General features: G+C 46.4%; 1 protein-coding gene across 1 annotated transcript in view; it reads left to right on the forward strand.

Moving 5' to 3' along the window:
* Window positions 1-327: 327 nt before the first annotated feature.
* The window catches only part of cenpf (centromere protein F), a gene marked incomplete at both ends in the record, with an annotated part of 44,850 nt that continues 23,244 nt past the window's right edge, over window positions 328-21,933 (forward strand). The window contains 8 exons of the mRNA XM_080527543.1: window positions 328-489; window positions 982-1,178; window positions 1,985-2,094; window positions 3,921-4,012; window positions 4,769-5,090; window positions 15,870-16,051; window positions 16,695-16,820; window positions 20,769-20,897. Of these exons, the coding sequence (XP_080383669.1) occupies window positions 328-489; window positions 982-1,178; window positions 1,985-2,094; window positions 3,921-4,012; window positions 4,769-5,090; window positions 15,870-16,051; window positions 16,695-16,820; window positions 20,769-20,897 (1,320 nt within the window). The remainder of the gene's footprint in view (window positions 490-981; window positions 1,179-1,984; window positions 2,095-3,920; window positions 4,013-4,768; window positions 5,091-15,869; window positions 16,052-16,694; window positions 16,821-20,768; window positions 20,898-21,933) is intronic.

The raw sequence follows: 21,933 nt of genomic DNA on the forward strand, positions 1-21,933 counted from the left end.
CATGGATTGATGATAAATGCAACCCAACCCTATAACCTTACATTAACCATAGCCCTTACCCAACCCTATAACCTTACACTAACCATAGCCCTTACCCAACCCTATAACCTTTACCTTACATTAACCATAGCCCTTACCCAACCTTACATTAACCATAGCCCTTACCCAACCTTACATTAACCATAGCCCTTACCCAACCTAACCTCAACTGTTAAGTTTATCACATGCTGTGTGTTTGTGTGTTTCCAACCATGCATATTTAATAGCCTGTTTCCCTCTCCCCAGACTGAGCCAGTTTGTGCCTGACAGCCCAGCCCAGACTGAACCATGAGCTGGGTGGTGGAGGAGTGGAAGGAGGGTCTCCCGGGGAAGGCCTTGCAGAAGGTCCAGGAGCTGGAGGCCCAGCTGGACAAGCTGAGGAAGGACCGGACCCAGAAGCAGTTCCACCTGGACTCCCTGGAGGCGGCCCTGCACAAACAGAAACAGAAGGTAGGTGTGTGGGTGTGTGGGTGTGGGGGTGGGTGGGTGGTTGTGGGTGTGGGTGGGTGTATGCATGGGTGTATGCATGCCTCTGTGTGTGGGTGGGTGGGTGGGTGGGTTACAAAAACTGTTTTGCAAGCGCGTCGCCTCGCACTTGTTGAGAGCGATTCAGTCTTGATTACATGCACTGAGTGGAACTTTAACAGGCGATGTCAGGGGGCGAAACGAGGAACCGAAATCTCTGTTGCAATTCGGTTCGGTAGGTACCGAATGTAAAGTAACCGGTACCATACCGGTACCCAACCCTAGTCTCTATGACAGGTGGACAGTGTTAACGTGTCTCTCTGGCAGGTGGACAGTGTTAACGTGTCTCTCTGGCAGGTGGACAGTATTAACGTGTCTCTCCTGCAGGTGGACAGTGTTAACGTGTCTCTATGACAGGTGGACAGTGTTAACGTGTCTCTATGACAGGTGGACAGTGTTAACGTGTCTCTCTGGCAGGTGGACAGTGATAAGATGGAGGCGTCGGTCCTGAAGAGAGAGCACCAGTCGCTGCTGGAGTCGTGTGACGCCCTGGAGAAGGCGCGGCAGCGTGCGACCTCTGACCTGGCGGTGAAGGAGCAGCAGGTGGCCCTCCTGGACGGACAGCTCAACACCAGCAGGACGACTGCGGAGCGCCTGGAGCAGGAGCTGAGGAAGTGAGTCATCACCATTTAAGCAATATCAGTGATATTGCTTTTATACAACAGTTCTACAGCGCCATTTATTAGTTAACAGTAATAAGCGACAGCAGATTATGATTTGTTTGTTTATTTAATCATTTATTTTGGGCTCCACCAACAAAACAATAGTTCTGCAACTGGACTTCAACCGGGCTGTTGCCTAGTAACCCAAACATCCGCAGGCTGGCTACTTTGTATTAACGGTCATTTAGTAGAACACCTGTTCTATCTGAGTGATATCTGAGTGATACATATAGTTAAAAGTCCCAGTGCTGTTATACTGTATATCAGCACTCATGGAATGCCTCTTGTCCAATCAAATGACTTGGTCGGAACTAACTGTTAAAATATCTAGATTAATTTGTCTTGACGTGCTTACATGGTGGTGCTGCCAAGTCCACACCGTGTTCAAGATTTGCACTTCCGGTTAGATGCTGAACTGCATTTCGTTGTCTGGTAGGCTGGGTACGCTAGGTACGCTAGGTACACTGGGTACGCTAGGCACGCTAGGTACGCTGGGTACGCTAGGTACGCTGGGTACGCTAGGTACTAAGTAGTCGCTCTATTGGTAGAGGGCTGCAAGGGAATTTTTCCTGGCTACATAGTATACAGGTTTTTTACTTTTGCCTGCTCGCGGCTCTGTCAGTATTGATTGATTGATTGACTGATTGACTGAACATTTTCATTGTGTGAAGCGCATTGAGTTGCATCTTGTAAGAAATGCGCTATACAAATAAAATTTGATTTGATTTGAATTTGATAAGTCTGTGTTCTCTCTACAGGTATAAACATGAGTTTGACAGGTCCCAGCCCCCCTCTGACCTGCCCCCCCCCAGCACCCCGCAGAAGTCCTTCACCACCCCTGCAGCCACGCCCTCATACAGACAGCATGGTACGTTATAAACACCTCATACAAGACAGCATGGTACGTTATAAACACCTCATACAGACAGCATGGTACGTTATTATAACCACCTCATACAGACAGCATGGTAAGTTATTATAAACACCTCATACAGACAGCATGGTACGTTATTATAACCACCTCATACAGACAGCATGGTACGTTATAACCACCTCATACAGACAGCATGGTACGTGTCATTTTACACTGCAATCTCTCACGCCGTATCGGGAAGAGCAGAGCTTGAATACAGTTGCAGTAATAACACTTATCTATATCTTTTTATTCATTGTCTTATTATGTTGTTAAATGTTTATCTATTTATTTTCTCTCTATATATGTATCTATTCTTGCCGTTTTATTATAATTTTTCTTACTAGCCTTTTTCTGTATTGCAAAGCACTTTGAATTACCCCTGTTGTATGAAATGTGCTATAGAAATAAACTTGCCTTGCCTAAGTTATCATAAATACGTTATCATAAATACCCGTTTAGACTAGAGACCATTAGTCACGTAGGTTGATAAGTACGGACGCAGACAGACAGACAGACAGATGGACAGATGTGTGTCTACAGGACAGAGACAGACATGTGTCTACAGGACAGACAGACATGTGTCTACAGGACAGACAGACATGTGTCTACAGGACAGACAGACATGTGTCTACAGAACAGAGACAGACATGTGTCTACAGGACAGACAGACATGTGTCTACAGGACAGAGACAGACATGTGTCTACAGGACAGACTGACATGTGTCTACAGGACAGAGACAGACATGTGTCTACAGGACAGACAGACGTGTGTCTACAGGACAGAGACAGACATGTGTCTACAGGACAGAGACAGACATGTGTCTACAGGACAGACAGACGTGTGTCTACAGGACAGACAGACATGTGTCTACAGGACAGAGACAGACATGTGTCTACAGGACAGACAGACATGTGTCTACAGGACAGACAGACATGTGTCTACAGGACAGAGACAGACGTGTGTCTACAGGACAGACAGACGTGTGTCTACAGGACAGAGACAGACGTGTGTCTACAGGACAGAGACAGACGTGTGTCTACAGGACAGAGACAGACGTGTGTCTACAGGACAGACAGACGTGTGTCTACAGGACAGAGACAGACATGTGTCTACAGGACAGAGACAGACGTGTGTCTACAGGACAGACAGACATGTGTCTACTACAGGACAGACAGACATGTGTCTACAGGACAGACAGACGTGTGTCTACAGGACAGACAGACATGTGTCTACAGGACAGAGACAGACATGTGTCTACAGGACAGAGACAGACATGTGTCTACAGGACAGAGACAGACATGTGTCTACAGGACAGACAGACATGTGTCTACAGGACAGACAGACATGTGTCTACAGGACAGACAGACATGTGTCTACAGGACAGACAGACGTGTGTCTACAGGACAGAGACAGACATGTGTCTACAGGACAGACAGACATGTGTCTACAGGACAGACAGACGTGTGTCTACAGGACAGACAGACATGTGTCTACAGGACAGAGACAGACATGTGTCTACAGGACAGACAGACATGTGTCTACAGGACAGACAGACGTGTGTCTACAGGACAGACAGACATGTGTCTACAGGACAGACAGACGTGTGTCTACAGGACAGACAGACGTGTGTCTACAGGACAGAGACAGACATGTGTCTACAGGACAGACATACATGTGTCTACAGGACAGACAGACATGTGTCTACAGGACAGACAGACATGTGTCTACAGGACTGTCCTCGGTCTGTGTCAAGTGTTTGCGCCTCCTCTCTCCCCAGACTCCAGGCTGGAGGAGCTGCAGGAGAGGTACAGGCAGGAGGTGGAGGAGAGGAGGAGGCTGGAGGCCGAGCTGAAGGTCACGCAGGTCAAAGTGAGTTGTTGTTGTTGTTGTTGTCGTCGGGACGCCTTGGTTGGTGGCGTGACACGCTAAGCGCCGACCGCGTAACCACAGGGTTCCCGGTTCGATTCCGGCCACGGACATATCTTGCATGTCATCCCTCCCCTCTCTCTCTCTCTCTCACCCATCCTTCCTGTCATCCCTCCTCTCTCTCTCTCTCTCTCTCTCACCTATCCTTCCTGTCATCCCTCCTCTCTCTCTCTCTCTCTCTCACCCATCCTTCCTGTCATCCCTCCTCTCTCTCTCTCTGTCTCTCACCTATCCTTCCTGTCATCCCTCCTCTCTCTCTCTCACCCATCCTTCCTGTCATCCCTCCTCTCTCTCTCACCCATCCTCCTGTCATCCCTCCTCTCTCTCTCACCCATCCTTCCTGTCATCCCTCCTCTCTCTCTCTCTCTCTCTCTCTCTCACCCATCCTTCCTGTCATCCCTCCTCTCTCTCTCACCCATCCTTCCTGTCATCCCTCCTCTCTCACCCATCCTTCCTGTCATCCCTCCTCTCTCTCTCACCCATCTTTCCTGTCATCCCTCCTCTCTCTCTCACCCATCCTTCCTGTCATCCCTCCTCTCTCTCTATCCCAATAACAAATAAAAGTACGAGTGGGCCTGCCCCCACTCAGAAAAACAAATAAAAAATAAAAAAACTGATAGTTAGGATTATGACAATCCTCTTCTTGTCTTTTTATAACTTTGTAACTTTCCTCCTCTCCTCCTCCTGCTCCTCTCTCAGCTGTTGAACCAGTCATCATCATCATCATCATCATCGTCGGGGGGTCACAGGGACCCGGGGGGTCACAGGGACATCGGGGCGCGCCAGCAGGCGGGGTCGTCCATCTTCCCCTGGCAGGAGCCGCAGTCGCAGGGTCAGGTCGCCATGGAAACCCCCCTAAAGAAGCGGGGGGGGGGAGGGGGGGCTGGCTTCCTCTGGAGTGAGGACACGCCCCTCAGGCAGAGCCAGCAGCAGCGAATCAGCAGCGCCGCCGTGACATCATCACAGGGTGACTCAGATGGCTCCTCCCACCAGATGGAACAGCTGAGGACTCTGAACCAAGGTAGAACCCTCTCTCTAGAACTGAAACTGTTACTGTTATCGTGTGTGTGTGTGTGTGTGTGTGTGTGTGTGCTGTGTCCCTAACGGTGTGGTTGTTCTGTCAGACCTGTGATTCAGTGTGTGTGTGTGTGTGTGTGTGTTTCGCCCCCTACATAGCACTGAAATGGCCCTTATTAAGGTCCTTAATGACATGTAAACACAGACTCCGGAAAAATCTCAGATTTTGTAATAATAATAATATCTTAGATTTATATAGTACTATAGTCTGAATAGCCTGAAAGTCCTGCCCAGGTTTTTAGTATATCTATTAGAATGTCGTGGTCTACAGTGTCAAAGGCAGCGCTAAGATCTAGTAGATTTATATAGTACTGCTAGATCTTAGCGCTGCCTTTGACACTGTAGACCACGACATTCTAATAGATAGACATTCTAATAGATAGACTAAAAACCTGGGCAGGACTTTCAGCCACTGCCCTAAACTGGTTTGATCCTACCTACAGAACAGAAGCTACTCTGTCTCCATTGGCAACTTTGTGTCCGACCAAATTAAAATGACGTGGGGTTCCCCAAGGGTCAATCCTTGGCCCCCTTTTATTCGATCTCTACATGCTTCCATTGGGACACATCATAAAAAACTACAAAATTGCCTACCACAACTATGCGGACGACACTCAAATCTACATAGCCCTCTCACTGAACGACTATAGTCCCATTGACAATCTCTGTAATTGCATTGAGCAAATAAACGCCTAGAAGACACAAAACTTCCTCCAACTAAACAAGGAAAAAACAGAGATAATTGTATTCGGTGCACCTGACAAAAGATCGAAGGTCAGTGCAAAACTTGATTCTCTCTTCAAACTATAAAACAGGTCAGAAATCTTGGTGTAATTCTAGACTCCGATCTAAACTTCAACAGCCACATAAACTCTAACTAAATCAGCCAACTATCACCTGAAAAACATAACAAGAATGAGAGGTTTCATGTCCAAGCAAGACCATGAAAAACTAATCAATGCATTTGTTTCGTGTAGACTTGATTATTGTAATGGTCTACTAACAGGCCTATCTAAAGGAGCTGGGCCCTATTCCACGAGGCGCGATTAACTCTGATCCAGGTGTAAATCAGATCCGGGCGCTAATAGGCTAGGTGCACGATCTCCACTACTTCCTGAAAGGCACCTTGCATGAACATATCCTGTCTCACTCTATTGGTTTAATTGATTAATCAGCTGTGCAGTAAACTGTTGGAACACACTAGGGCTGCACGATTTGGGGAAAAAATCGAATTGCGATTATTTGGACAGATATCGCGATTGCGATTAATTTGCGATTATTATTTTTTTAAATAGCAAAAAAAAAAAAAAAAAAAAAAAAGGGCAGTTTTTGTAAAGTGTGGCCATATCTCCGGCTAGGAAGGTCGTATCAACGTGCAGTTTGTTTGTACGTCTTCAGGGGACTTAGAGGCTCCCTCCTCTAGCACCCCCACAGCCCGAGCTACGAGTGAAAGAACTAAACTTACATTGGTTGTTACCCAACATTAAGTTGGGTTGCTTTAAAATCAAGCTTCAGATTAAAACATGTGATGGAGCATTACTAACCTGACTCAGGTGGTTTGTTTCACACAACCATCTAGGAAAGCTTAATTGGAAGCTGTTTGGAAAAGGGCAGGTACTTTCAAAAAATACTTGGCAGGTGATTGGATGAATCTATCTATCACCTATTTTCAGAGAGCATTACCACATGATACCATCAAACTATTAACTGCTCTAATTCTAATGCAAGGATGAGAACTTAAAAGATATGAATTGGGACAACATATTTATTTATGTTTTTTTTAAACAGCAACACCATTTTGTTTCTCTCAACAAGTGTCTTTTTTTTTTACGTTCATTGACGTTGACGTTCATTGACGTTGAATCCGACGCGCTGTATGACGTATCCCATACGGGTAGTGGTGTTTCTCAACCCTCTCCTCGGGGCGCCCCAGCCGCTCCACATATTTGATCTGTTCCACCACCAGCACACCTGATTCAACTAATCAAGTCCAAAGCAATTATGATTTGGACTTGATTAGTTGAATCAGGTGTGCTGGTGGTGGAACAGATCAAATATGTGGAGCGGCTGGGGCGCCCCGAGGAGAGGGTTGAGAAACACATAGTGAGTTGGACTTGTGATCGGAAGGTTGTGAGTTCAAATCCCGCCTGAAACCACACCACTACTAGTGTGCCCTTGAGTAAGGCACTTAGCCCTCAGTTACTCCAGGGGGAATGTCCCTGTAATTCGTAATTGTAAATCGCTTTGGATTAAAAAAGCGTCTGCTAAATGGCAAAAAAAAAAAAAAAAAAAAAAAAATTGTAAAAAAAAAAAAAAAAAAAAATCGCAGGCAAATCGCAGGCTTTGCGATTAGCTAATCGCGTCATTTCAAATCGCGATTTCGATTTAAAATCGATTAATCGTGCAGCCCTAGAACACACAGTGCACAGCTGATTAATCAATTAAACCAATAGAGTGAGACAGGATATGTTCATGCAAGGTGCCTTTCAGGAAGTAGTGGAGATCGTGCACCTAGCCTATTTCAGCTTCCGTTCGGTTCCATCAATGTGGCTCAAATAATTCGCTGTTTGATTGCTATGCAACCAATCCTTCTGAGCAAACCTGGTCGCGAGCAGGTTTACAGGCTGGTTTAGGTAATGCGTGCGTCAAAAATGTCTCACAGGCGGAAACTACATCCCGAACGACAGTTCCGTCAAGTGTCTTTTAGGAAATATTAGTTCCCACTTTTTACGAGATAGATAGATAGTTTGACTGTGTGATGGATAGATAATTTGATATTTTGAAAGTGTGATCGATAGATAGATAGATAAATAAAAAAGAAATAGGTATGTCTATCAACTTGCATTGCCATCATCACAGTGGTGCGTTTGGCGCAGGGGTTAAGGCAGCCCGCTAGAGGTCTGAAGGTTGCCGGTTCAATACTTGATTTAATGTAATGTTTATTTTTTATTTTTTTACATTGAACCGAAGCCTTCATGCAAATCGATTTACAATATATATATATATCTGTCTAAGTGAATCATCTATCCATCAGTAATCATAAGAAAGAATAATCTATGCCAAATCCAGGGTCCAGTTAGAAGAACATAATTTACTTCTCAGAAAGGCTTCAAACACCATTGTAATCGTGTCAGGTCTTGTAAATTAGCCTGCACCATCATTTTATAGCCTACATACTTTTTTAGATGAGATTTTAGATTAGATTCAGACAACGAAATGCAGTAAAAGGTGTGTCAGAAGAGGGATTTGAACCACTGTCTTAAAATGACGAATAAATACTATGGCAGCGGTCAATACCACTATGCCATCGTGACAATATGACGGTTTTGTAGCCTGCTGCTGATATCACCACAGTAGTAAATAATAATTTATTAAAATATGAACATATAACAATAACTGGGGCTAGTATGACCTACGCATTTAATCGGTCAGCAATTTCTTGCCAAACCATTTCCCTCGCCTTGTTAATTGCGGCAGTATTGCACTATTTTACATCTTATTTTTTGTCTTCATAAAGATCAATAAGTAGGAGTGCTGCGCAAAAAGTAGGACCTCTGCAGAGTGTAGTATCTTCATTTAGACAGTTCGGGGCTCTTTATGTCTGCGTGCACTCGCCCATATCGAGGATTTCTAAACCGGTGTTCTGTGAACACTGATGACACAAGCCTGATCCTCGTTCGAGGAATCACCTGAGCCTTGAATCCCAATCACGAGTTGCCTGAACGCGGCTTTTATTTTAATCGCCGATATGCTAATCAACGTACGTGCAACACCCCCCTGGTCTACTAACAGGCCTATCTAAAGGAGCTGGTCTACTTATGGCGTTTTTCCACTATCGGCCCAGCTCGGGTCGGGTCGGCTCGCTTCGGCACGCTTTTGAACAGTTCTGGTTTTCCACTATACACAACAGACCAGGAACGAGTAGGAGGAGTAGGCGATAGTAGACGGAGTTACGTGTCATAAAAGCGCGCCATGGTGGTGACGTATATTTTCACGAGACACAACACAGCCACAACAATAGCAACATGGAGGAACTTGAAGCTATCGTATGCCTTTCCCTCGGCATGTGGTATATTATTAACCGTGATTTTTTTGGGGAGAGAAAGAGAGAGAGGAAGCTATGTACACATAATAAAGTCATGTTTTTTGAACCCTTAAAACCACTGCCTTCACGTGTCTGCTTTATGAACTGTAGTATCATTGTGTGCCGTGTTATTCACGGACAAACACGGTGCCCGGAGGCACCCTTTGCGGGTTAATAACTTCGGTTTACCGTGGGTTAGGATAACAATTCAAACGTGTCCGGATAGGGGAGAGAACAGGGAATCCAAAACCATTTGAATGGTGTCAATACGACACTGCTATCACGGTCGACACAGCGCGGCAGCGAATTCCCTGGTAAAACGTTTCTCTCCCCCCGCTGTCAACAGGAGTTTCATCCAGCAGCAAGCGGTGCTTTGCGGGTTAATAACTTTGGTTTACCGTGGGTTAGGATAACAATTCAAACGTGTCCGGATAGGGGAGAGGACAGGGAATCCAAAACCATTTGAATGGTGTCGATACGACACTGCTATCACGGTCGACACAGCGCGGCAGCGAATTCCCTGGTAAAACTTTTCTCTCCCCCCGCTGTCAACAGGAGTTTCATCCAGCAGCAAGCGGTGCTTTGCGGGTTAATAACTTTGGTTTACCGTGGGTTAGGATAACAATTCAAACGTGTCCGGATAGGGGAGAGGACAGGGAATCCAAAACCATTTGAATGGTGTCGATACGACACTGCTATCACGGTCGACACAGCGCGGCAGCGAATTCCCTGGTAAAACTTTTCTCTCCCCCCGCTGTCAACGGGACTTTCAACCAGCAGGCGCGGTGCTGCGAGCAGCAGCGGGTGAACTCCCGGTTCATTGAGTTTACGGTTAAAAGCATAACTTCTCGGGGTGTCAGCACGGTGGTTAAGGGCTCAAAATGACCGTATACCGATGGTGAAGTTAGCAAAGGAGTATTGTGTTTCTACCACATTCACAGCCGGTGTTATTCACGGGCAAAGACGGTGCATAATAGCGATTTTTGTGTTATGCTTGTTGTAAATAAAAGTTCTATGATGCATTGAAATGACATTAAACTAAGATAATACGATGGTCAGCATAATTTTTCGAATCTTTATTAATAAGCTATTACAGAAACTGTAGTGACATTTTCCAAGAGCGAATGTGGTATTTAAAGATGGCGGTTAGCGAAGAAATCTATGAACATGGGATGACGATTTCCATTTACCAATCAACGGTGTGCAGCGTCACACGTCACACGCAGCCTGGCAAAAAGGTACCCTTCGGCCCTATGGTTCCTGCTCACAATGGGTAGCTAAAGAAGCGACCCGACCCGACCCGACCCGACCCAGGCCGACAAATGGAAAAGCGCCAAAGAAGCAGGCCAGCCCGGGCTGACCCGGGTCCGCCCTCTAGTGGAAAAGCCCCATTACAGGCCTATCTAAAGGAGCTGGTCTACTAACAGGCCTATCTAAAGGAGCTGGTCTACTAACAGGCCTATCTAAAGGAGCTGGTCTACTAACAGGCCTATCTAAAGGAGCTGGTTTACTAACAGACCTATCTAAAGGAGCTGGTCTACTAACAGGCCTATCTAAAGCCCCTTTTCCACTATCGTGCCAGCCTCGGCTCGGTTCGGCTCGCTTCTTTAGCTACCCTTCTTAACCAGGAACCAAATTTAGACCCGGAACCTTTTTGCCAGGTTGCGTGTGACGTGTGACGCTGCACACCGTTGATTGGTCAATGGAAATCGTCATCCCATGTTCATAGATTATTTTCGCTAACCGCCATCTTTAAATACAACATTCGCTCTTGGAAAATGTCACTACAGTTTCTGTAATAGCTTATTAATAAAGCTTACAAAATTATGCTGACCATCGTATTATCTTAGTTTAATGTCATTTCAGAGATTCCAACCCGTGTTGAACATCCTATTTCCTTCTCAAATCGTGTATGCTGTGCAGTGTGCACCTAATCTATCATGAGATGACAACGCATTTAAGATCACAATCCTCAATAGATTGATTCCATCGTTTTACCGACAAGAAGATTCTACAATCTATCAGCCTTTCCGTAGAAATACATCGCTCCCTGTATAACGATATATATCTAACGTTACATGTTTTAAGGCTGATCTGTGCATGATGGTGCTGCATTTTGACATAATTCTTATCGCATTTCCCCCGTTGTGTTGTGCTGCCGTTCCGTAGTCCAGAGCTTCATCATCCCCTTTCCATCCCTGGCGTCATTTTATCAATGAACGTGGTATTATACATATTTACATATTATATATTTGTTGTTATTTATGGAAGTGTCCGGTTGCTGGAGGAACCAGGACGCCGGCTACACTGCACAGTTTAGCCCGAAATAGAGAGAGAGAGTGCTGTACCGCGCCAGCTGGTGCAACTCCCGTTGACAGAGAAACGTTTTAACAGGGAATTAGCTCCGCGCTGTGTTGACGGTGATAGGAGAGTAGGATCGACTCCATTCAAATGGTTTTGGATTCCCTGTCTTCTCCTCTATCCGGACACGTTTTAATTGTTATCCTAACCCACGGTAAACCGAAGTTATTAACCCGCAAACGGCACCGTTTGTCCGTGAATAACACGGCACACAATGATACTACAGTTCATAAAGCAGACAAGTGAAGGCAGTGGTTTTAAGGGTTCAAAAAACTATTATGTGTAGAACAACATATGTGCAGAACAAAATCCAATAGAAATGATTCAAACATGCAGACAATCAGGCAGTAGCCATCTCCTGAACATAACAATGATGCTACAGTGAGGTAGAGTAAAGTAGTAGCCATCTCCTTACGATAGCCCACATAGGTTTCTTTCTCTTTTCAGCATTCCTCTTTCGAGTATCCTTCCTTCTGTCTTCGCTCTTCTGTCTTCTCTCTTCTCTCTTTTCTCTCCAAAAAACCATGGTTAATAATATACCACATGCCGAGGGACAGGCATAGGATAGCTGCAAGTTCCTCCATGTTGCTGTTGTTGTGTCTCGTGAAAATATACGTCACCACCGTGGCGCGCTGTTATGACGCGTAACTCCGCCTACTATCGTCTACTCCTCCTACTAGTTCGGGTCTGTTGTGTGTAATGGAAAACCAGAACTGTTCAAAAGCGGGCTAAAGCGGGCTGAACCGACCTGACGCGAACCGACCTGGGCTGCTGATGAAAAAGCGCCATTAGTCCGCCAGTAGTCTCGCATAGCCAAACCTATCTCTCCACACTTCGCTTCGCGCTGGACACACTCGCACACTCGCGTACAAGATGTGCGCGAATGTGTGTGCGCGACGCGAGAGAGTTTTTGCAGGGTGAGATGTCTGCAGATGAAAGTAAGCAAGTTGAAACGTTAGCAAATATAATTGCTGAGTGTTCTAACAGAGCAAGTTGGTTCAAATTGGTCGTTATTATTATGACTAGAATGTGTCTGATTATAGTTCCATGGTATGTAAAATAGTGTCAAAGAACTAGCAAGCTAACTAGCTAGTTCAGAGGTGATTAGATGAGCTAGTCTGCTGCACACATGCCAGCTAAAGAGCTAACTGGATGCACTTTATTATTTTACTTAAAGTAGATATACTATCTTTCCTATTCTGCTAGAATTGGGCTTTATGGTAATACCATAATGGCATATTTACAGTACATGGACAGTGGATTGAAGCATTGGAAATGTCTGTTTTTTATAGTTGGACATACGATTTTTTTTTCAGGTGAGAGAGTAAAGTCAAAATGACATTATCTGACTGCATTGCCCACAGCAATCCAATATTCAATTATAATTATGTTATAAATTGATATGGATCAATGTATACCTCTTATTAGATTATAAATACTCTGGTTGTTATGTTTGCCTTTTGGTTGACAGCAAAAGAGAGAGAGGAGGATAGAGAAGGAGAGAAGGAGAGAGAGCAGGATGGTGCACCAGAGAGAGAGAGAGAGAGCAAGAACCAGGTGAGAAAGTGGACAGGTAGTCAAGACCACATAAGTAAGTAGCCTTAAGAACCGATGGTTCTCCAGCCTAATGGCCCATAGGGCAGGAGCCTATCTCCTGTTTCAGTAGCGTGAGGCGGCTTAATGTACAAGTTAGTACACCCCTGGAGATGACGCTGGTATGTCGCAGGGTCTTACCCCCTGGGGCGGGGGTGTCCATGCCACGGTCCATGCCACCCCCCCAAGGCAGCAAACCTAGGGGAAACACTGTATTATTGCTAACTTCACCATCGGTATACGGTCATTTTGAGCCCTTAACCACCGCGCTGACACCCCGAGAAGATATGCTTTTAACCGTAAACTCAATGAACCGGGAGTTCACCGCTGCTCTAAGCAGCAGCACGTCATGGAGGATATCAGCGGGGGGACAGACAATTTCTACCAGGGAATTCGCTCCGCGCTGTGTCATAGACCGTGATAACAGTGTCGTATCGACACCATTCAAATGTCACCATTCCCTGTCCTCTCCCCTATCCGGACACGTTTGAATTGTTATCCTAACCCACGGTAAACCAAAGTTATTAACCCGCAAAGGGTGCCTCCGTTTACCGTCTTTGCCCGTGAATAACACCGGAGGTGTTACAAACATAATACTCCTTTGCTAACTTCACCATCGGTGTCAACCGTGATAACAGTGTTGTATCGACACCATTCAAATGGTTTCAGATTCCCTGTCCTCTCCCCTATCTGGACACGTTTGAATTGTTATCCTAACCCACGGTAAACCGAAGTTATTAACCCGCAAAGGGTGCCTCCGTTTACCGTCTTTGCCCGTGAATAACACCGGAGGTGTTACAAACACAATACTCCTTTGCTAACTTCACCATCGGTGTCAACCGTGATAACAGTGTCGTATCGACACCATTCAAATGGTTTCAGATTCCCTGTCCTCTCCCCTATCCGGACACGTTTGAATTGTTATCCTAACCCACGGTAAACCGAAGTTATTAACCCGCAAAGGACACCGTGTTTGTCCGTGAATAACACGGCACACAATGATACTACAGTTCATAAAGCAGACAAGTGAAGGCAGTGGTTTTAAGGGTTCAAAAAACACGACTTTATTATGTGTACATAGCTTCCTCTCTCTCTTTCTCTTTCTCTCCCAAAAAATCACGGTTAGTAATATACCACATGACGAGGAAAAAGTATACGATAGCTTCAAGTTCCTCCATGTCGCTGTTGTTGTGGCTGTGTTGTGTCTCGTGAAAATATACGTCACCACCATGGCGCGCTGTTATGACGCGTAACTCCGCCTACTATCGCCTACTCGTTCCTGGTCTGTTGTGTATAGTGGAAAACCAGAACTGTCAAAAAGCGGGCCGAACCGACCCGACCCGAAGCGATCCGGGCCGCTGATGGAAAAGTGCCATAAAGGAGCTGGTCTACTAACAGGCCTTTCTAAAAGAGCTGGTCTACTAACAGGCCTTTCTAAAGGAGCTGGTCTACTAACAGGCCTATCTAAAGGAGCTGGTCTACTAACAGGCCTATCTAAAGGAGCTGGTCTACTAACAGGCCTATCTAAAGGAGCTGGTCTACTAACAGACCTAACTAAAGAGGCTGGTCTACTAACAGGCCTATCTAAAGCGGCTGGTCTACTAACAGGCACTATCTATAGGAGCTGTTCGTAAACTGCAGCTCATCCAAAACACCGCTGCTAGGGTCCTAACAAAAACAAAGAAGTTTGAACACATTACACCAATCCTGAGATCTCTACACTGGCTACCAGTCTCTCAGAGAATTGAATTCAAAATCCTCCTAATTACATACAAATCACTAAATGGTCTTGGACCAAAATACATATCAGATCTCCTCCCACCCTATATTCCCGCAAAGCCCCGAAGGTCAGCTGAGGCTAATCAGCTAATCATTCCAAGAGTGAAAACAAAACACGGTGCAGCAGCTTTCAGTCACGCTGCTGCATGCTCCTCTTGAAGAAATCAAACAGACCCAAATCCAAAGAATATTTAAATTTAAGCTAAACATTTTCATGTTTTGCAGCAGTTATGATTAAACACAAACACTTTTATCTATTCTCTATTCTCTAAGTCTTTTATCCATTAACTATTGTATTATTAAATGTTTTATCTATTTACTTCTTATATTTGCTTTTATTCATTGTAATTTTTATTTTCTTACTATCCTCCTCTTGTTGTATTTTTTATAATGTAGGTAAAGCACTTTGAATTGCCCCTGTTGTATGAAATGTGCTGTCAGGGTATCCGCTGTGTCTTGAAAAGTATTCAAAGTTGATAAATCAATTTTGGGAAAATCAAGACCCTTAAGTATTAAAAAGTCTTATCACGATTTTATGAGGTCTTGAATTTTGTAGGTATTTTTCTGAATTAGACTGTCCAAAAAGTTTGAGTCCTAAAAACTTTTAGTAAAAGTTATTAGTTTTATTAAAAAACAAAGATGAACCGGAAATTCGGTTGTCTATCTGTCTAGTCTATTGCAAACTAAAACTGTTAAGTTAAAGGTGTCACTGATGTAAACGGTTACAGCTCGAAGTGGCGGTGAGGTCTGGAAAAATATTGATAAGGTCTTTAAAAAGTCTTAGAAAGGTATTGAAATTAACCTCAAGATTCCTGTATATACTCTGTATATACCCTGGCTGTACTAATAAACCTGCCTTGCCTTGCCTCTCCCCTGACGGTGTGTGTGTGTGTGTGTGTGTTCCAGAGCTGAGGTTCAGGGTGAGTGATCTGGAGCAGCGTGTGGCGTCGCAGGAGAAGGACATGCGGGCGCAGGGCTGCAGGCTGCAGGAGGCGCAGGGCCAGCTGGAGCAGAGGGAGCGGGCGCTGGCCAAGACCCTGGAGGACCTCAGCAAGGCCGCGGCCCTGCAGGAGCAGACCGCCTCCAAGGTAGGCCTGAGGTCTGACGGGGCTGTGTGTGTGTGTGTGTGTGTGTGCGTGTGCGTGTTTCAGTGAGGTCTGATGGGGTTGTGTGTGTGTGTGTGTGTGTGTGTAAGTGATGTCTGATGGAGGTGTGTGTGTGCGTGTGCAGGGTTTGTTTGCGTGAGCCCGACGACGCTGCTGGATCCTGGATGTGTTTACCTGTGTGCAGGAAGAACAACAGACGGCGCAGGCGCCAGACCAGACTAGATGATTGTGGAGTGAAGATATTATCAAAGCGTACGCGCCTGTCGATCACCCGTCGCATCACGTACTCTTTGATAATATCTTCACTCCACAATCATCTAGTCTGGTCTGGCGCCTGCGCCGTCTGTTGTTCTTCCTGCACACAGGTAAACAGATCCAGGATCCAGCAGCGTCGTCGGGCTCACGCAAACAAACCCGGCGAATGTTTTACTTGCTCCGGGCAATCGTTACTGTCCAACCCTGGTCTGTGTGTCTGTGTGTCTGTGTGTGTGTGTGTGTGTGTGTGTGTGTGTGTGTGTGTGTGTGTGTGTGTGTGTGTTTCAGTGAGGTCTGATGGTGTTGAGGTCTGATGAGATTGTGTGTGTGTGTGTGTGTGTGTGTGTGTGTGTGTGTGTGTGTGTTTCAGTGTGCGTCCGTGGAGCAGAGGCTGAAGCAGATGTCTGAGGAGATGAGCTGCCAGAGGCACAACGCAGAGAGCTGCAAGAGAGCCCTGGAGCAGAAGGTCAAGGACCAGGACAAGGAGAGCCAGAAGGTCTGTCCTGCAGCCAGACCACCTCCACCACCACACACTAGACCACCTCCACCACCACACTAGACCACCTCCACCACCACACACTAGACCACCTCCACCACCACCACACTAGACCACCTCCACCACCACCACACACTAGACCACCTCCACCACCACACTAGACCACCTCCACCACCACACTAAACCACCTCCACCACCACCACACACTAGACCACCTCCACCACCACACTAGACCACCTCCACCACCACCACACTAGACCACCTCCACCACCACCACACACTAGACCACCTCCACCACCACACTAGACCACCTCCACCACCACCACACACTAGACCACCACCACACTAGACCACCTCCACCACCACCACACTAGACCACCTCCACCACCACCACACTAGACCACCTCCACCACCACACACTAGACCACCTCCACCACCACCACACTAGACCACCTCCACCACCACCACACACTAGACCACCTCCACCACCACCACACACTAGACCACCTCCACCACCACCACACACTAGACCACCTCCACCACCACCACACTAGACCACCTCCACCACCACCACACTAGACCACCTCCACCACCACCACACACTAGACCACCTCCACCACCACCACACACTAGACCACCTCCACCACCACCACACACTAGACCACCTCCACCACCACCAAACACTAGACCACCACCACCACCACCACACACTAGACCACCACCACACACTAGACCACGAAGGTTGTGAGTTCAAATCCCGCCTGAAGCCACACCACTACTAGTGTGCCCTTGGGTAAGGCACTTAGCCCTCAGTTACTCCAGGGGGAATGTCCCTGTAATTCATAATTTTAAGTCGCTTTGGATAAAAGCGTCTGCTAAATGGCAAAATTATTATTATTATTATTACCACCACACTAGACCACCTCCACCACCACCACACACTAGACCACCACACACTAGACCACCACCACACTAGACCACCTCCACCACCACCACACACTAGACCACCTCCACCACCACTACACACTAGACCACCTCCACCACCACCACACACTAGACCACCTCCACCACCACCACACACTAGACGACCACCTCCACCACCACCACCACACACGGCTGTTCAGCACATTGTGCAACGAGATGGGGTCCGAGCATGAGGGGCTCTTATTACACACAGAGGTCCGCTGGCTGTCGCGGGGCAAGGTGTTATCCCGTGTCTATGAGCTCCGAGATGAACTGATAACTTTTGTCAGTGAGCACGACTTGCCATACAAAGAACAATTGGAAGATGAATCGTGGTGGATTAAGCTTGCTTATCTGGCAGATATTTTCAGCCACCTTAATGACCTCAACATAAAAATGCAAGGGAAGGCTGAGAATATCCTGACAGCGACAGACAAACTGAACGGATTCCGATCCAAATTGAGACGGTGGCAAGACGTGGTGGCCAAGAAAAACATTGAAATGTTTACGTTGACGGCCAATGACGCAGCACACAAATCAGCGTCTTTCTTGAATCTGATCGCTGCGCACCTACGTATGCTGGAGGAGAGATTTGAGTCCTCCCTCCAATGAACGAAGACTTCGACTGGCTCCGGGATCCGTTCAACCCCCTCTCATCAGCATCAGCCGCTAGTTTGAGCTAGGGCTGCAACTAACGATTATTTTGGTAGTCGACTAATCTGACGATTATTTTTTCGATTAGTCGCGATTAGTCGTGTGGCTTTTCGCTGCGCGTAAATGGCGACGCAGAAGCATAAATCCGGCTTAACTAGCTATCTAACCTAACGTTACGCCAAGCTACAGCTGCTCACAGAGCTAGTTGACTGGCTAGCTAGCATTGCTGGCTAGACTACAGACAGCTCACGTTAGTAGGCTACGCTTGGCGCTGTTTATCTTACAGACAGCTCGCTGGTGGACTCAACATAATTGAAATAGCATTCACTTATCAAGCATCATTCATGATCATCCACCATGACTACCTGGTATTTTAATAGCGACCACCCCTCACTTCATTTCATCTCGCGTTCTCCTGGCTTCAACATGGAAAACCCCTGCTACGTAACGTTACATACAAGCGCCTCTGTCTGTCACATGCGCACAGGGCAAATAAATTAATAGCACAAACGCTCATAGCATGTACAGCCCTGTCCATGAGACGTTGTTTTCCAACATGTAACAGTAAAGATAACATAAACATTACGACCCTAACAATATAACGTTAGCCAGTTGGCTAACAACGTTAGCTAAAACTTACCCAGCTGATTCTTGCATGGCTCCCTAAAAAAAAAAAAAAAAAAATCCCGTTTTTTTTAATATAAATTTTTTATGCGATTAGTCGACAACAACATTCCACGTCGACGAATTTTCGTAATCGATTAGTCGTGACTAGTCGACTAATCGTTGCAGCCCTAGTTTGAGCAGTAAAGCTCAAGATGAACTGGCAGAGCTCATTATGGACCGCACACTGAAGCTCAAACATGGTGAGCTAGGTTTGGATAGGTTTTGACTGCTTGTGGGACATGAATATCCATCTCTCTCAGAGAGCGCCATCAAGGTGCTTTTACCCTTCCAACCTCCCAACCTCCTACTTGTGCGAGCTGGCTTTTTCTTCTCTAGCATACGTCAAGAACAAGACACGCACGCGTCTGTCAGTGGAACAGGACCTGCGTGTCGCGCTGTCCACTATCTCTCCCCGCATAAAGAGACTCTGCTCCCAAAAGCAGGCGCATGTGTCCCACTAATGCGCACAACATATTTCTTTGTTTTGTATTTCTCTCAATTTTTACAATTCTGTCATGATTATTATTGTTAAATTATTATAGTTGTGAGTTACCCGTTTGGTTCAGATGTGAAATAATAATCTCAGAATGAGCATTGAAATGAGAATTACATTTTAAGGCATTATTTTAAGCCCCCCGAAAAAGCATTGTTCCATTGATTGATTATACAGGCCTTTGATATTTTATTTGTGTGAAGAATTCCCTCTGAGTCTCCTCCCATATTGTACAATCCTTGAGGGCCACAATTTTATTTAATTTAGCGATAGTTTGACTGACCTATGCATTCTTGCCCATCCATTACAGTTCATTTATGACTTTTATTATCTTCATTGGGGCAATACTTATGTATTATATATAAACACACATTTTCAAACCAATTCATCGTGTATTGTTTTTAGTTTAAGCTCCGAGGCATTTTTAAAATCTTCGTAGAGTTGGGGTGCCTTGGAGAAGGGGGAAAGCTTCAGGGGTGCCTTGGTTAAAATAAGTTTGGGAACCTCTGCACTAGACCACCTCCACCACCACCACACACTAGACCACCTCCACCACCACACTAGACCACCTCCACCACCACACACTAGACCACCTCCACCACCACCACCACACTAGACCACCTCCACCACCACCACACACTAGACTCTGGTCCTACAACCAGCATTCTGCATTGAGACAAGCTGTTAGTTCTGCATTGAGACAAGCTGTTAGTTCTGCATTGAGACAAGCTGTCAGTTCTGCATTGAGACAAGCTGTCAGTTCTGCATTGAGACAAGCTGTCAGTTTGCATTGAGACAAGCTGTCAGTTGTATTTGTTTGTCTAGCTGGTCTTGAAGCCATGCAAATGAGTAGCCCTTTTCATAACAAAGGCCTATGGAAATTGTCGGTTCTATGATTGATATACAGCCACGGCAAAGCAAGTTTATTAGTACAGCACATTTCATACAACAGGGTCAATTCAAAGTGCGAAATAGATAAACATATCTATAAACAACATAATAGCACAATTAATAAAAAGATAAAAGAGCTGGGTCTGTGACGTGTGTCATCATAAATGTCAAGTTAATAATAATAATAATATGTGAGTTAATAATAATAATGTGTGAGTTAATAATAATAATAATAATGTGTGAGTTAATAATAATACTAATAATAATGTGTGTGTTTCCAGGAGCTTGCCCGCCTGCAGAGCGCTCACCAGGCCCTGGACCAGCAGCTCAGCCAGAGCAGAACCAGGCTGACCCAGGAGGCCCAGCAGGCCCAGAACCAGCACAGCGTCCTGCAGGCTGAGATGGAGAAGGTGACCGCCACCACCACACACTAGACCACCTCCACCACCACCACACACTAGACCACCTCCACCACCACCACACACTAGACCACCTCCACCACCACCACACACTAGACCACCTCCACCACCACCACACTAGACCACCTCCACCACCACCACACACTAGACCACCTCCACCACCACCACACACTAGACCACCTCCACCACCACCAAACACTAGACCACCTCCACCACCACCACACTAGACCACCTCCACCACCACCACACACTAGACCACCTCCACCACCACCACACACTAGACCACCTCCACCACCACCACACTAGACCACCTCCACCACCACCACACACTAGACCACCTCCACCACCACCACACACTAGACCACCTCCACCACCACCACACACTAGACCACCTCCACCACCACCACACTAGACCACCTCCACCACCACCACACACTAGACCACCTCCACCACCACCACACACTAGACCACCACCACACACTAGACCACCTCCACCACCACCACACTAGACCACCTCCACCACCACCACACACTAGACCACCTCCACCACCACCACACTAGACCACCTCCACCACCACCACACACTAGACCACCTCCACCACCACCACAAACTAGACCACCTCCACCACCACCACACACTAGACCACCTCCACCACCACCACCACACTAGACCACCTCCACCACCACCACACACTAGACCACCTCCACCACCACCACACACTAGACCACCTCCACCACCACCAAACACTAGACCACCTCCACCACCACCAAACACTAGACCACCTCCACCACCACCACACACTAGACCACCTCCACCACCACCACAAACTAGACCACCTCCACCACCACCAAACACTAGACCACCTCCACCACCACCACACACTAGACCACCTCCACCACCACCACACACTAGACCACCTCCACCACCACCACACACTAGACCACCTCCACCACCACCACACACTAGACCACCTCCACCACCACCACACACTAGACCACCTCCACCACCACCAAACACTAGACCACC

Source organism: Nansenia antarctica, assembly GCF_963989245.1.
Source record: "Nansenia antarctica genome assembly, chromosome: 3".
Lineage (NCBI taxonomy): Eukaryota > Metazoa > Chordata > Actinopteri > Argentiniformes > Microstomatidae > Nansenia > Nansenia antarctica.